We start from the raw sequence: 14,698 nt of genomic DNA on the forward strand, positions 1-14,698 counted from the left end.
TGCCATTAATTCTTTTTTACAAATATATTGGATTTATTTATGTTGCGCTTGGGAACAACTATTGAGTAATTAAATAAATGTCGTCCGCGACTATTGATATATTATTTATTTATTTTTACAGCAACATGTTTACTTGTCTAAGTAGAAAAATATTACTAAGCACGCAACAATTGTTATCAGAGTTCAAAATGTGTGCTGGGTTAACTGTGGCACGATGTACAGATGCCTGGACGCGTATGTTGCTGCTGCTGCTGCGAACGGTTCGAAAGATGCCGTCTGCAGAACAACAGCTGACGCTGAAAGAGTCGGAAAAGCAGGCCCTTTTGCTTGGCTTTATGCCGACATCAAGAGCGCGATGAGGATGAGTTAATAGGACTGCCGTTCTCGCCGCCACCGGCCATGCGTCGTTTCTTCTTCTTCTTTGCAGTTAGACTCTCCTGACCGCTGTCAGTATTGGAGTCAGCATTTTCGGCTTCGCTTTCCGACGAGGAGCTGCTAGATGAAGAGGATGAGCTGGAGTTGCTGGAGCTATCCGAAGCAAAGCCGGTGCTTTCGTTAATATTAATACTATCGGCTATTTGGGCCAGCTCAATTCGCTCCTCTCGCAGCACACGGAGCCATTTCCGCGACAACTTGGGTCGTCCGCGCACCGTTTTATGCCAAACGCACGGAAAGTTTGTGCGACTGCAAAAGTTTTGAGTTATGGCTATGGTCTCATCCAGATTGAGCACAACATGCCACCAGCCGCCGGGCACAAACATCGTTTCGCCTGGACCCTGCAGCACTTCGATGGGTTTGAACTGTGCCGGCCAGGAGGCAAGTTGAGTTCGTGGATATATAGTGCTGAACCAGGTGATGGCTTCGTCACGTTGCTTGCCGCCCATGGCGCTGGTCACTTTAAGTAGATCCTTGGGAGTTTGGGTAGGAAACAGACACCAACGCTTGTGGCCACGTATGAGTGTGTTCCAGGCACTTGTACCCAAAGGATCTATGTGTATGCCAGTACCCGAACGCGCTGGTCCCATGACAAACCAGCGGTAAGGGGGACGCCGATCCTCGCCGCAGTACTTGAAGAGATCATCGCGAAAATATTTGGGTACCGTATAGTCCTCCAGCAGCTTGCGTCGCCTATGATGCTCACCAAAACTGCTGTCAAATATATAAAGTGGACTGTCGTCATGCGTCGCCTGCATATATTCCACATAATATTTCATTTTCATTTTGACGCTGTAGCCCTCATTGTCCTCGCCGCATTTGAACTTCTGATTGCGGTACTTCTTGGCCAGGCGGGACATCGTCCATTTTTCCTGTGCCAACCAACCTTCGGCGCAGCCTCTGATTACCACCGGGAAATAGGGTCGCTCATAGCGCTTAATAAACTCATCACATGTCACTACAGCATTGTCAATTCTATCTATGTTGGACGACTCGGTGAACTCCCAAAATGGCTCGAACTTTTCATAAAACCTCATTGCGACCCACGCGTTCTCTCCATCCAACTCCGGTCGCGCCTTGCGCTTCACATCGCGCGTACGTTTTCTTGACCGCTTAGGCAATTTAAATTCTTCGCTCATTGTTCAAAATTCAGACAAATACAATACAAATTAATAATTCTTTTGGCAGCTGTGTTGTTAACCTATTTTAACATTACACTGTTACTGATTCAGAGTCACGTAGTCCGGAACAAGTTCACATGAACAGCTCATTAGAGCGACCTAGTATACGGCAGCAGCTGCTTTTGAAATTATAACTAATAATACAAATGTTTCAAGTAATTTAAACTTTATTAGAATAGAGCATATAAATTTAATTATTAATTTATTTTAATGATGTTGGACATGGCTTTCATTTTAAATAAAATGCCGAGTCCATTGTAGTGGATGACAATGGCAAATTGCACGCAGGGAAACAAGTTCAATTGATGTTAATGTGAACCACTCATGTGACAAAACAAAAAAGTGGATGTTTTTAGGAAAATAATGATAAGCCAAGTTGGAAGAGGTACGTGTTTGACAATCATTAGCCAGGCCTTAAATATAACTATAAGGGTTTGTTGCAGAACTATACAAAGTACCGCACCGGATTTTAGATCATCGCGTATTTGTTAACGGCGAAATCGAATCATTTCTCGACAACTTCGAGGTAAAACGGAACGACAGCGAAGTTGAGACGCTTTTCCAGGTCACTGAAATTGTGGGCTCGCTTAAATACGATCTGTCAGAACGCTACATTACATTAGGTAACCAAAACCTAAACGAACTTTCAGCTGAAGTCAATAAACTACTTGGAGCCGTGGACGAGCTGCTAATCAAAGCTAAAGTTGAGCGACCAGTAAGCAGACACTCCTTATTATTTTATGTCTTGTTAAAGGTAACAACTTTTTTTAGCCAAGTGAACAGCTGGTGCAGGCAAGACACTCACGTGAGATACGTAAGGCAGAGTTTTTGAACAATCTACAGCACGGCTATAAACGCATTGATAACTCTTTTGAGGAAAAGGAGGAGGAAATTGCCGAACTTTACGCGGATCTGCAACTAAAACTAAATATTAACAAGTAAAAATCGTCGCGATGTTGAAGACAACAATTGTGGATACGCGTGTGCGTGTGCGCCCCTCCCAGAATCTGCTAGAGTTGTTAGATGAGCACAAGCAGCACTTTAAGCAATTGCCGGCAAATGTGGCCAATATACTGAAGGCAAATGGCTTCAAGCTGAACGCAAATGCTAAAGTCTTGAAGGAGAATGAGCTAACTTTTAAGCGACCTAAAATTAATACAGAGCTTTTAGAGAAGCTTACCAAAGATGTGCCTGAATTGCAGTCAACCTCCACAACTGAAGCTGACGAGGACCAAGAAGAGCACGATGAACCAGACCTTGCCAAAGGCAACTTTTTATATTTAAACGATGTCCACTGGCTACATAATGTCTTAGTTGACTTGCGTCAAAAGAATATTGCTAAAGTATATTTGCATGAATTGCTTAACAGCTGTGAGCTCATTTTGCCAGAGAATGAATTACAAGAACGCAATCCAGAGCTGGAAGCACGTTGCCAACGTCTACGCGAGGAGCAACAAAATCGTGAATATCAAAAGATGACAAAAAATGTGGACGCAGGACTAAAGCATTACCCCGAAGATACAGTGGCCTATCAAAGTGCGTATCTACCTTATTTTAACTAACTTATTTCTGATTTAACTTTTTATATTTCAGTCAAAAATATGAACAAACAAATTATTGCCGTTGCACAGTTTATATTCTCTGTAGCTGCAGGCTTTACGTTTGGTTTCTTTGGCGTTAATCTTATGGTTGGACCACTGCCCTTTGGATTTAGAATTCTACTGGGCGTCATTGTAGCTCTAATTATAGCTCTGGCTGAAATGTACTTTCTGGCCAAGAAGCTACATGAGTATGATGAAGTATTGGATGCACCCAAGCGCAAGAAGACCGACATGCCCAAGACAAGTGGCGTGCAGCAAGTTAAGCCGCATGTGGATTAAAAATTCCTTTTTTAAAATTAGTATTTGTGTTAATATATCTTTTTTGCAAATGTTAAGTTACATAAATATCTGTTTTTGATTTTTAAACGGGCGCGCTAGGATACAATATATGTTTATAACATGGGCATGCAAAACTTATTCATAATGATTTGGATTCGGATTGGGATTATTCCAACCATCGTCGTCGTTGCTGCTGCTGCCACCACGACCCAGCAATGCCATTAAATAAATAAACATAACAAAGCCCAAAATGCCGCTGAGCACCAGAAACCAAGTACGACGCCAAGGCGGACGTGACGAAGGAGCATAAAAACGACGCGTCCAACGTGAAAATAATTCTGCTGGCGAGCGACGCTGATACTTATTGTCATCACGGTCTGTGCCGCCAATGGGCGTTTGGCGTGGCAGCAAAGGCCTTCGGCTGCTGGCTGCAATAACAATTTATGGTAAATTCAATTTATATTATACAACTTAAGTGCAAAACAAACCGTGCAAATCGGCTGAACTAGGCGGATTAAATGCATCCATTAAGAGTACGGAATGTGGACTAGCGTTGTCGCCGCTGCCATTGGCTTTAATGCGCTCGCGTTCGCCGCTTAAGTTATGATGATGCACTTTGGTAATGTTCGATACAGGCGCCGATGCTTTCGCCTTGAGGCTGCTCATCTGATCCTCTGATAGCTGTAAATGCATTCTTTATATGTATTAACCAGGGCAAATGATTAGCCGCAGCACTTACCAAAGCAAGTCCTAAGCCATTACGGCCCCAGTTCACTTGCGCTAAATATTTTTTAAGCGCTTCTGCCACGGGTGACACCAGATTAGATGTTGGAAAGATTTCCACATTACAGCTCGGACACTGGTGACCACTGGGCGTTGTATTTGCCGGCAAGCTTGCTTGACGCGCATTCAAGCAGTCCCAGTGATAAACATCTGCAAGTAACCAATTAATTAATTAAATAAGTAGCTCCTTAAACTGCTAAGAACTTACGATAGCACACCAGACGTACACATTCGCCCTGCTCCAACGTTGTGCCGCACAATGTGCAATTGGATATATAGTCGCTATCCCTTAGCCATTGCAGGTACGATTGCACTATGCACTAAAATAATTGCAAACGCCAACAAATTAGCTTAGCTACGCAATAATTTGTATATTTACTTACTTTGGGATGGCTCTGCACCATGCAATGCTCACAGACATTGACTCTATGCTCGAAACAAAATTGGTTTGTCACCAATTTTTTTGGACATTTGCAAAGGCCCATTGTGGTGTGGTTTTAGTTGTTGCTTTTACGTATTGCACTTGCGCTAGCAGTTGTATGGGTTTTGGGGGCTCAAAAAAAACTATCGCATACTTAATAAATTAAAAAAATAATTATTTTTTATTTTGTGCTTAGCTTTGTCGGAATTTTCGTCTACAGCCACGTAAATTACATTTTATGTTAAACTGGTACTGTTGTGCTATAACAGCTGTTAGTAGCTATCGCAAATGGCGATTAATCGCATAACCAAATTGCCGTTGCAACTTTAGAATTGGCATATTTATTTTTAAACAATAAATATTAAATGTATTAATAAATTTGTATTTATTCTAGCCAATCTTTCATGTATTGGCACTTAAGAGCAGTAACATCACCGCAATCGGAACAATTCTTAATTACAGGACATATGCCACAAGGCATCTGCACCAAGCCAGGTGGCGGCAGTGGCAGATTCACAGCACGATAAGTATATGTTCCATCTGATTGTAAAATCCGTTCAGCATTTCCATCATATACTACAGTTTTGAGTATTGTTTCCAAATCATCCTCGTCCAAATTTACTTTGCTTATGCCCAAATCGGATATAAATTTGTGCACTTCTCTTACGGTGCAGCAGGATATTTGTTTGAAAGCTAGTGGCCCTTCACGCTTCTTTTCCGCAGTCTCACGCTTCATTTGCAAGAAACGTAGACATTGTTGATTAAGCACATCCACAAATTCGACTTCAAAGTCTTGATCCTGATACCAAGCGCCGCCAGTAACAGAACGATCAGCCTCCAAATTGTACAGCATGTAAACCTTTTTCTTGCTGGCCTACAAATAAACATTTTTAATATTCATTTGAACCTTAACCATCCTGTATTCAACTTACATTCACCGATTTCACAGCTTTAATTAGTTTTTTGGTCTCTAAGTTTTTTAAGATTTTGTTCAGCTGTGTCATATTCAAATTAGACTTCATGCGTATATCACGAATCCAGATGCCTTTGTTTCCACCTTCCTCAATAATGCTATAAACAATTTTCTCCTCATTGTCGGCATCCTTGGGAAGCGCACTCTTTTTCTGTGGATCCTTTGCACGATATATAAGTTTCTCTCCTTTCTTAAGAACCTCAATGCCGCCTTGTTGCAGTAATATATTCAGACCCTCAACACGCGTTGAAGCGGGCATATCATTTAGAGCCTTGTTGAGATCATCATTAGTGGCTCCACTCGGGATTCCTTGTATAACTGCCAGTAGCAGTTGCGCCACTTCCGCTGCCATTATTAATAAACTTAACTTTCAAATGTGTGGAGCAGTGCTGCAAATGAGCAGCGCAGCTGTAAAGAAACTGTTAGGTTATGAGCAACGTTTACACGTGAATAGTTTTGTTGTCAAATGCCGAAAATAAGTTTTGCATCCGCGCTTTTATAAATTATTGTATATTTTGCACTTAAACAATGTCACAAGCATGCAGCTCTGATGATGAAAGCGACTTCAAAGCCGTTAGCAAAGCGAATCGGAGGAAAATCACGAAAAAAGTAGCGAAGGTAAGTCAAAAGCGTGCTATACAAATGATTGCTATGCTGCACTGTAAACTATTAACGAGCTCTGTTTAGTCACTGTAAAGTGCAATCAGCTGTTTTTGTACATTTGTTTTTATACGAATAACATATACACTTTTATTTAACAGATAAGCTATGCTGACGGTGTAGCCGACGGACAGAAAAGGGTTTTCCAGCCTAGTTTTGACTTAGGATATAGGGATGGGATTAAAACTGGCATAGGATTAACCAAACATCGTGCCTTTTTTGATACATTAGCAACGTCGCAAATAAAAGATGACGTATTGATTAAGGAGCGTGTAGTTTATGAGGAACTACAAATTGATAAAGCCACTGCGGAGCACCATCAGAAGCGCTTGGAGCTCCTAAATGAATCGCTTACTACAGTATCCGAAAAACAAAAGGCTTATGTCGATGAAATATTGGGTGACTTTAGCCAGAAGTTGCCGACTGCAACAAATTTATTGAAATTCCCACCAAAATAAGTTATCGGTATTAACTTGGCTTTAATGCGTATGTATGTGATTAGGAATTACAAATATTAACTGAAAATAGACAGACTTATAAATACAATCCTTCCGGCGTGCCTTCTTTCTTGCGGTACAAAACGCTCTCCTTGGACTTCTTGAAATCTTCGTTAGTGACCTTCATGCGGCGCTCACGCAGCGCCATCAAACCGGCCTCTGTGCAAATGGCCTTAATGTCAGCGCCAGACAAATCATCCTTGGCCATAATCAGTTCATTTAGATTCACATCTGTGGCCAAGGTCATGCGGGATGTGTGTATGGTGAAAATGCGTCGCTTGGTCTTCTCATCTGGCAGTGGGAACTCGATTTTACGATCAATACGTCCCGGACGTATCAAAGCTGGATCGAGTGTCTCAATACGATTTGTAGCCATAATGACCTTAACATCACCGCGTGAATCGAAGCCATCCAACTGGTTAAGCAACTCCAACATAGTACGCTGTATTTCACGCTCGCCACCAGAGTTGGAGTCATAGCGCTTTGTACCCACGGCATCAATTTCATCAATAAACACAATGGAAGGAGCATGTTCTTCGGCGACGCGGAAAAGCTCACGTACAAGCTTGGGACCATCACCAAGATACTTTTGAATAAGTTCGGAGCCCACAACACGCAAGAAAGTGGCTGAAGTTTGATTGGCCACGGCCTTGGCCAGCAGTGTCTTACCAGTGCCTGGCGGACCATAGAGTATGACACCCTTTGGTGGCTTAATGCCCATTTCTTCGTAGTATTCCGGATGAGTTAGTGGCAGTTCAACTGACTCTTTAATTTCCTGTATTTGCGTATCCAAACCACCTATATCTGCATAGGTTTCTTGGGGCGCCTTTTCCAGCTTCATCACAGTAACCATGGGATCTGTATCATCACTAAGCACACCCACCACTGCATGTACTTTGTGATTTAATAGCACAGAGCAACCAGGCTCTAGTTGATCCTTGTCCACAAAGGATAATATGCTAACATAGTGCTCCGATCCAACAGATGTTGACACAATAGCATGATTGTCATCAATAATCTCCTCCAAGTTGCCTACGGACATAGGTGTACCACGCAGATCATCTACCTTGGAGCGCTCCTCCTCGTTCTTTTCATCCTGTGGCTTTAATCGTTCCTGGTTGCGTATAAATTCATCCTCCATCATTAAATAGTCCTTGATGCGTTCCAGCTTGAGCAGCTTAAGGCGACAGCGCGTGTGCGGAGTAACCAACGGCAGCTTCATGGCTGCATCGGGACCCTTTGCGCGACGCTTCTTTTTGCCAACGCGAGTTGGAATTGGTGGCTCATACTTCTTCTTTTTGTCTTTGTCATCCTTCTTGTCTCCAGCTCCACCTTGCGCTGATTGGTTTTGACCCTACAAATACACAAGTTCACAATCAGCTTAAAACACAAAGGCAACATTTTCTATGAGCTTTACCATTTTACGTATCTACTTTCAGATTTCTTGTGAATATAAATGTAATTGTCGGCAACAAACTAATTTTTACTAGTCATAACCAACGCGAAGTTGGCTGTGGCTAAATAATCAATGTGTACACACTGTTTTGAATTACTGGGTTGCACTACGATAAATATTCAAAAATATGGCGCGTAGTGTTTGTCTAATATTAATTTTTACTGAATTAGATGCGACAACTCTACCATTTGTGATATCAAGAGTTGTGCCTCTAGTCAGCTGTCTTTTGTTATCCTTTTAATTTTGATTAACCCGCAATGGAAATTATTAATGAAAGCAGTTCGTCAGCGGCAGTTAAAAAGCCCGGCATGTCAGCGGGTGGAAAACTATTAATTGGTGTAACTGGCGGCATAGGAATTGGACTGTCCGTTGTTTGTGCTTCTTTTGTGGCGCCCGCATTTCGTAAGTTCTGTTTACCCTATGTGCCGGCAACAACAGAGCAAATACAAAATGTACTACAATTCCTACCCAAGAATGCAAGTGGGAAGCTACTAGACATTGGTTCAGGTGATGGACGCATTGTGGTAGGTGAGTTATTGCTGTAAACAACAAAAGTCTATGCTTAATTATGTAATGTTCCCCTAGCTGCGGCAAAGCATGTGAGGAGTCTGAAGACAGATGGTGTGGAGTTAAATCCCTGGCTAGTCTATTACTCGCGCTTAGCCGCGCTGCGTGATGGTGTTTCTACGCAATCACGTTTCTTTCGTCGCGATCTCTGGAAGTTCAGCATTAAAGATTACAACTATGTGGTTATCTTTGGCGTGGAGCAAATGATGCTGGATTTGGAGCACAAGCTTATTGCAGAATGCTCACACAATGCCAAAATAATAGCCTGCCGTTTTCCATTGCCACATCTGCAGCCAGAGCGCACTATTGAGGATGGAGTAAACACTGTGTGGTTTTACGATCTAAGCAAGCAGAGCCAAGCTGCAGGTTGCTAATAAAATTATTTAAGCTTATACATTTATTTTTTATGTTTTTATTGCTTTTAGCGCATAGAGAAACTATAAAATTAGGTAAGTTGTTTGAAAATTAAATGCTACACATCAGACAGTCAGAATACGCAGTCAAGAGTAATCAAGACTGTTGGTCAAATACTCCATTAATTATATATTATAAAAAAATCTTTACGTTAATATTAGAAGGAAGATACCATGAATGACACACAACAAACACTTGCGTAAAAATACGAGCGTACGGTTTAAGTTAGTGTTAAGGAACGAGCATGAAAAATGTGTGAAAAAGCAGCGCCTAAAATGTCGAGCGTAGCGGTTTGAGCACAATAATGCGAGATCTTTGCAGCGACTGCTAGAAACGGCGGCCTAAATACACACGCTTGTTGCTTTCGTCGCGATAAACCTCCATAAAGCCAATTCTTGCATAAAATCCCAATTGCTCGGCATCTTGCTCGGGGACGCAGACGTGCACGCCAAAGCAGCCATTGGCGCGCAGGGCACCCAGTAGCACCGTTAGTAGTCGCTTGGCAATACCATTGTCCAGTTGCTCTGCCTGCTGAAGAGTGGCAGCACTTAGGACCGCCGGAAATGAATTGCTGACTTCACAGGGACAGCTGACTATAGTGCTATGGAACATTTCCACAAATTGTGCCACCAGCGGCTGTAAAGTTGTGCTGTGCTCTGCATCATTTTCCAACAAAGCTTTGGAATACTTTTCACGCATCTCGGGAAGCCAGCAAACATCCACATCACGCTGGAACTTATTCACATCTAAGGCAGCACAGGCATAACCCACAATAGTATCGTTCTTGTCAAAAGCCACAATGCAAAGTTCCGGATGCAATGTTATGTGAGCGCCCACTAAGCCATCAGCTACAATATCGGAAAGGTGTGTAGGCAGCCTCAGCTGATCCTTCTCAACGGTAGGCATATTCCATTGCATATAGACGCGCGTGCAAATATTTGAAATTTGTTGTTCATCGGCAATGTTATAGGGTCTGAGCATATGATAATTGGGTGTGGCTTGCTCTGGCAGCTTGTATATGAACAAATCGTTACCCGAGTCCACGGGCATCAGACGCTGCAGATCAGCAATGAGTCCACCGCGGAATACCCAAGGCTCCTGATCGCCCGACATAAATGCTTCCTTCCAGCCTTTGCTAAACCCTGTGGAAGTAAAATTAACTTTAGTTGTGCTGGGGTTGGAAATAAACAGGTATTACTTACAGGTGTAACTGCCTTCTGTGTAGGCAGCTGAATTTTGTGGAAACTGGCCCAATGCCAGCCACTTGATATAGCAGTTGAGCAGCGATAGCGCACCTGATATATCCCAGACATAAGAGTATAAATCATGGCATATTTCCTTATTCTCACAATTGGCTATTTTCACCAGCAGCTGTTGCACATTGCCACAAAGTTTATCGAATATATCCGAACGTTGCAACCACTCGCTAATCTCAGGCTTCAAATTCTTAACCCCATCGCCACTACCAGCGGCACGCTCTTGGAGCAACACAGTTGCATTTGTCTTAAGCCATTGGAACTCGCTGAGTAGCTTAAGGCCACGACTGCCATGCTCAAAGGGTAAATAAAAAAGATCACAGAGCAGGTATAAGTCGTCGATAGTCATCTTATTCTCAACATCAATTGATCTAAAACAAAGAAATTAATTATTTACTGCATAATATTTGCATTTGCAATTATGCGTACTTGGCTTCTGGGTCATCTTCGCGCATCTCTGCATTCGATAAGGGCGATGATGAAGTGCTCTCCACATGCATGGTCTGCAATTTAATTAGATGTGAAAATTAAATAATAAACAGGCGGCAGAACTTACATTCAAGTCATTTGTTGATTCCTCCATCATAACCACATCATCCGACACCAATTTAGTTTGCTTGGGCGAGACCTGCGAATTGATGCTGCTGCTACATTCCATAGGTTCATTCAAGCCTGCGCTTAATGGACTCAAACTATTCTCTTCCAACATAGTGTCCTCATTTGGATTCGGTTGTTGCTCGCCCTTTTCATCCAGCACAATATCTTCCAACACAGGACTTTCTTTAGGAGCGCTCTCATTGGGCGGATCAAATATAGTACAGTCAACGCCCTTGGCTTCCATTATGGGCACTGGCACAATAGATATGGGTATCTTCTCTGGTAATTCAATAGATGAAGCAACCGCATTTGGTATTGGATTCAAAATATCATCGTTGGTTACAACTTTTGTAGGCGATACTAAGGAGTTCATCACTGGATTCGAAATTGGCGCCATGGCTGAGCTAACAGTACTGCAAATATCCGCTAAGGCCTGTAGCTGTGTGGTGTTCACTTCAGGCACAGTGCGTGTATTTGTAGTAGTGGTAGTGGTTGTCGTCAGACTCATACAGGTGTTGATAGAAGGTATTATGGGTATTATGGGCATCACCATTTCCACCTGTGGCTGCGGCTTGGTAATAGGTCCAAAGGCCTCTTTTATTTTGAAGAATTCGGGCAGCCACTCATTTATTGCATTTCTATTTGTTTGAAAAAAAATATATATATTACTCTACTTGTTTATAGACTTGCAAATCAGCTTACTTAAGCGCCAGGCGTGGATGATAGATGTTTTTCGAAAGGCACTCCACAGGCAGCTCATCTTCATTTTCAGTCTCCAGCTTAATATCAGCGCTCACCGAGCTATTCATTTTAGAATCCATACTGCAACGTGACCAAGATGCTAGCGTGTGTATTGCTATAAAATTGCCATAGAACTCGCAATTTGGATTGGTCATTACACCTCGCAGATATGGTATTAGCTCTGGCGCGCGACCTGTGTATGGCCCCAGAAACACACGCTTTTGGTCGTAATCATTTGCATGCAAATTATCCCAAATAACAGGCGGACGACGGATCACCTCTGTTATCTCTTGTATTGACTCAATAGTTATGATCTTTGATATCACTTTGTCGCCCGTCCAGAGTATGTCGATCTCATTGTTTAACTTGCAGCCCAAGGTATTCAAGTACTCTGAGTCCACAACGTTTGGCACAGCGCGTGAAGCGCAATATTGTGTTGGGCAGAAGAGAAACTTGGGACAGCTCAAATGCGTGTAAATCTCATTGGTCACTGAGACCTGAGCATTGGCGAATGTCTGAAATACTTCTTTGTCCGCTTTGGACAGTTCGGATTCGATATCGTCAAAGAGCAGCGCATATGCCTCACAGCCAAATTGCGAAACTTGATCTAACTTGCGCTTTAAGGTTGCAATTTCCTTCTGGCTGCTATACGTCATATCTAGGCCCGGCGAAAGCGCATAGTAAAAGACTATACCTGCCTCTTTCGCCGCCGCTATGAGACCTGCAAATATTTAGTGTAAATAAAAAAAAACATGAAGAACTAAGTTTATATTTATCTACTTGACAAGTGATCCGCTTCCTCAACAGTATACAGCTCGCGCCAGTATGCTCTATGCTTATAATCATCTTTTGGCCCATACATGTACGAGTCCATGCCTAGTTTTTTCAATTTGCGAAACAAATCCTTGCGCTGCTCGGTGGTCCATGGCCGACCATAGAAGCCCTCAATTACTCCGCAAATAAATTGACGTTGTTGATCGTTCGTAGTGTGTTCCACAGCAGCTGCAGCCCCGTCTTCCATTTTCATAGAATCAGGTTGAGATACGTGAGTCAAATCTGCAAAATTTGCAATAAGCAAAAGCGGCAAAACAACTTTTTTTAGTGGATTTTTGGACAGTGTGACCAGCTGTGGCCAAGTCAATTGAACGGCTGATGGAAATGAACTACTAAGCCATAGCAGATATAAATGAAAAAAATACTCCTTAACTGGTCGTATAAACAAGCTTACAGATTTATTAAATCTACAAAAAATTGTCAATTGTTGAAAAAACAGCTGATAGAATTTACGCATAAAATCAACAGCTGCGGTAGCTCACATCAAATGAACCGCTTATTTGATTTGTATCTGAACCAGACGACTCAGTTCAATTTACTCATTTTTGTTTTGATTTTTGTGTTTAAGCCATTTTATTTAAATGCAATATGCAGCCGTTTATTGTAATACGCAACTATCGACAAGATGACGAGCTCAAGTGCCAGGAGCTCGTGAGGGATTACATCATGTCATTCTCCTCCAAGTCCTTCTTCACATTCTGTTTTCGCGAGGTAAGGGATCTTAATTTGTTATTGGACCGCTGCCAAGTTTCGTGATTTATCTATGTACAAATGTGGGTGCATCTCAAGAGTGTCTATAGAAGAAAGTACTAATCAATTGCTTGTTAACTTTTCATTACAGATAACACTGCAGTTTATAGTTATAACATGGGCCATATTCTTTATTTTTCTGGGCGTGCCGTTATTATTTTGTGTGCTCACTATTCCCGGCTGCGTATTTTTTCTTTTTACCAGCACATACTTCTCGTTCTATTCCAAGGCTGTAGAACTAATGAGGGTAATAAACAGAGTTTAATTAATTTAAAAAAATGTGTCAAAATGCTGAGTATTTTTGCTTTTAGGTGAAGCCATCGCAATCACTTGTTGCTGAGTGCTATGAGCCTTTCATCTTTCGCTGTGCCCCCAATGAGGCTAGCTATCAGATATTTATGGAGAATGCTCCATTTGATGAGAGCTATAAGAACAAATTCCGTCGCCGCATAGTGGCAACCATTAGCGTTAAAAATCACAATGCTGTCTATAATGCGGCCTGGATTTACCGCTTTGCGATTGCCAAACATTATCCTTACCAAAAGATCATGGAGCCGATGATCGGTCTGGTATCAAAGAATAGTGTTAACGCTGGATACGCCTCGCTGGAATGCACCATTTCGGAGTGGCAAGAGACCGAGCGTGACTTCTATGATGATCTAGGCTTTGTCACGCGACAAATCTATCACAAGCAGATTATTGGCAGCAGCTTGACGGTAATGAAAACACAACTGACATACAATCTACGCACAGATGATACGTTACAAAAACAAAACTAACTCATTCACACGCATTCTCGGCAAGAAATATTGCTAAGAAAGCTGTGAAACATAGCAAAATCTCTATTTATATATATATATATATGTATGTATGTTACTAAACATTCCAGTCACGCGATGCAAACGAATTTAATTTTATATACTCACATGTACATTATATAAGGTTTTAACATGTAAACATTGTTAGCTTCGTTTTGTCCTGTTTTATTATAATCTTGTTTATTCTTTGACATATTCTATTTAAATAAATAAAATATATATTAATAAATAAAACTTGCAAAAGTGTTTAGCGTATATTTAATGCCGAACATCTAACGGGTTGTCTCTGCTGAAATTTTTTGTAGGTACATTCATTTCTCATTCTTTGATGCATACTGCCTATAAATAAGCTGGATTCAACAAACATATAATAATTATGTAAAAAAAAGCCTTTATGCAAGAAAATACAATAATAATTTTTTGACTGACACTGTT

The 14,698-nt window shown here is 41.7% G+C and overlaps 10 protein-coding genes across 10 annotated transcripts; 5 read left to right on the plus strand and 5 right to left on the minus strand.

Annotated features, from left to right (window-relative positions):
* Nucleotides 1-51: 51 nt before the first annotated feature.
* On the minus strand, nucleotides 52-1,729 carry LOC108604428 (bifunctional arginine demethylase and lysyl-hydroxylase PSR). Its single transcript, XM_017993899.1, has one exon. The coding sequence runs from the start codon at nucleotides 1,572-1,574 to the stop codon at nucleotides 345-347; it is 1,230 nt and encodes a 409-aa protein (XP_017849388.1). The 5' UTR covers nucleotides 1,575-1,729; the 3' UTR covers nucleotides 52-344.
* Nucleotides 1,730-1,885: 156 nt separating this feature from the next.
* LOC108603887 (biogenesis of lysosome-related organelles complex 1 subunit 5) lies at nucleotides 1,886-2,578 on the plus strand. Its single transcript, XM_017993059.1, has 3 exons — nucleotides 1,886-2,001; nucleotides 2,060-2,331; nucleotides 2,388-2,578. The coding sequence occupies exons 1-3, from the start codon at nucleotides 1,980-1,982 to the stop codon at nucleotides 2,556-2,558; spliced, it is 465 nt and encodes a 154-aa protein (XP_017848548.1). The 5' UTR covers nucleotides 1,886-1,979; the 3' UTR covers nucleotides 2,559-2,578.
* LOC108603885 (transmembrane protein 199) lies at nucleotides 2,557-3,567 on the plus strand. The gene is made up of 2 exons (XM_017993058.1): nucleotides 2,557-3,152; nucleotides 3,210-3,567. Exons 1-2 carry the CDS (start codon nucleotides 2,570-2,572, stop codon nucleotides 3,494-3,496), a joined length of 870 nt encoding a protein of 289 aa, XP_017848547.1. The 5' UTR covers nucleotides 2,557-2,569; the 3' UTR covers nucleotides 3,497-3,567.
* Nucleotides 3,541-4,936, minus strand: LOC108603883 (zinc finger protein-like 1 homolog). The gene is made up of 5 exons (XM_017993055.2): nucleotides 4,663-4,936; nucleotides 4,488-4,599; nucleotides 4,236-4,429; nucleotides 3,985-4,177; nucleotides 3,541-3,924 (listed from the first exon to the last, which is right to left on the minus strand). The coding sequence occupies exons 1-5, from the start codon at nucleotides 4,762-4,764 to the stop codon at nucleotides 3,632-3,634; spliced, it is 894 nt and encodes a 297-aa protein (XP_017848544.1). The 5' UTR covers nucleotides 4,765-4,936; the 3' UTR covers nucleotides 3,541-3,631.
* Nucleotides 4,937-5,069: 133 nt separating this feature from the next.
* On the minus strand, nucleotides 5,070-6,046 carry LOC108603884 (probable DNA-directed RNA polymerase III subunit RPC6). Its single transcript, XM_017993056.1, has 2 exons — nucleotides 5,633-6,046; nucleotides 5,070-5,574 (listed from the first exon to the last, which is right to left on the minus strand). The coding sequence occupies exons 1-2, from the start codon at nucleotides 6,023-6,025 to the stop codon at nucleotides 5,086-5,088; spliced, it is 882 nt and encodes a 293-aa protein (XP_017848545.1). The 5' UTR covers nucleotides 6,026-6,046; the 3' UTR covers nucleotides 5,070-5,085.
* Nucleotides 6,047-6,179: 133 nt separating this feature from the next.
* LOC108603888 lies at nucleotides 6,180-6,815 on the plus strand. The gene is made up of 2 exons (XM_017993060.1): nucleotides 6,180-6,291; nucleotides 6,435-6,815. The coding sequence occupies exons 1-2, from the start codon at nucleotides 6,202-6,204 to the stop codon at nucleotides 6,789-6,791; spliced, it is 447 nt and encodes a 148-aa protein (XP_017848549.1). The 5' UTR covers nucleotides 6,180-6,201; the 3' UTR covers nucleotides 6,792-6,815.
* LOC108603882 (26S proteasome regulatory subunit 4) lies at nucleotides 6,793-8,337 on the minus strand. The gene is made up of 2 exons (XM_017993054.1): nucleotides 8,248-8,337; nucleotides 6,793-8,184 (listed from the first exon to the last, which is right to left on the minus strand). The coding sequence occupies exons 1-2, from the start codon at nucleotides 8,248-8,250 to the stop codon at nucleotides 6,868-6,870; spliced, it is 1,320 nt and encodes a 439-aa protein (XP_017848543.1). The 5' UTR covers nucleotides 8,251-8,337; the 3' UTR covers nucleotides 6,793-6,867.
* Nucleotides 8,338-8,461: 124 nt separating this feature from the next.
* LOC108603476 (ATP synthase subunit C lysine N-methyltransferase) lies at nucleotides 8,462-9,376 on the plus strand. Its single transcript, XM_017992318.1, has 3 exons — nucleotides 8,462-8,814; nucleotides 8,872-9,219; nucleotides 9,279-9,376. The coding sequence occupies exons 1-3, from the start codon at nucleotides 8,544-8,546 to the stop codon at nucleotides 9,320-9,322; spliced, it is 663 nt and encodes a 220-aa protein (XP_017847807.1). The 5' UTR covers nucleotides 8,462-8,543; the 3' UTR covers nucleotides 9,323-9,376.
* Nucleotides 9,377-9,579: 203 nt separating this feature from the next.
* Nucleotides 9,580-12,916, minus strand: LOC108603472 (protein O-GlcNAcase). Its single transcript, XM_017992311.2, has 6 exons — nucleotides 12,642-12,916; nucleotides 11,823-12,582; nucleotides 11,080-11,758; nucleotides 10,953-11,026; nucleotides 10,470-10,894; nucleotides 9,580-10,409 (listed from the first exon to the last, which is right to left on the minus strand). Exons 1-6 carry the CDS (start codon nucleotides 12,886-12,888, stop codon nucleotides 9,595-9,597), a joined length of 3,000 nt encoding a protein of 999 aa, XP_017847800.1. The 5' UTR covers nucleotides 12,889-12,916; the 3' UTR covers nucleotides 9,580-9,594.
* Nucleotides 12,917-13,262: 346 nt separating this feature from the next.
* On the plus strand, nucleotides 13,263-14,698 carry LOC108603475 (CG32939). The gene is made up of 3 exons (XM_017992316.1): nucleotides 13,263-13,406; nucleotides 13,537-13,692; nucleotides 13,757-14,698. The coding sequence occupies exons 1-3, from the start codon at nucleotides 13,284-13,286 to the stop codon at nucleotides 14,222-14,224; spliced, it is 747 nt and encodes a 248-aa protein (XP_017847805.1). The 5' UTR covers nucleotides 13,263-13,283; the 3' UTR covers nucleotides 14,225-14,698.

The sequence above is a fragment of the Drosophila busckii genome, chromosome 3R (assembly GCF_011750605.1).
Source record: "Drosophila busckii strain San Diego stock center, stock number 13000-0081.31 chromosome 3R, ASM1175060v1, whole genome shotgun sequence".
NCBI classification, from domain to species: domain Eukaryota; kingdom Metazoa; phylum Arthropoda; class Insecta; order Diptera; family Drosophilidae; genus Drosophila; species Drosophila busckii.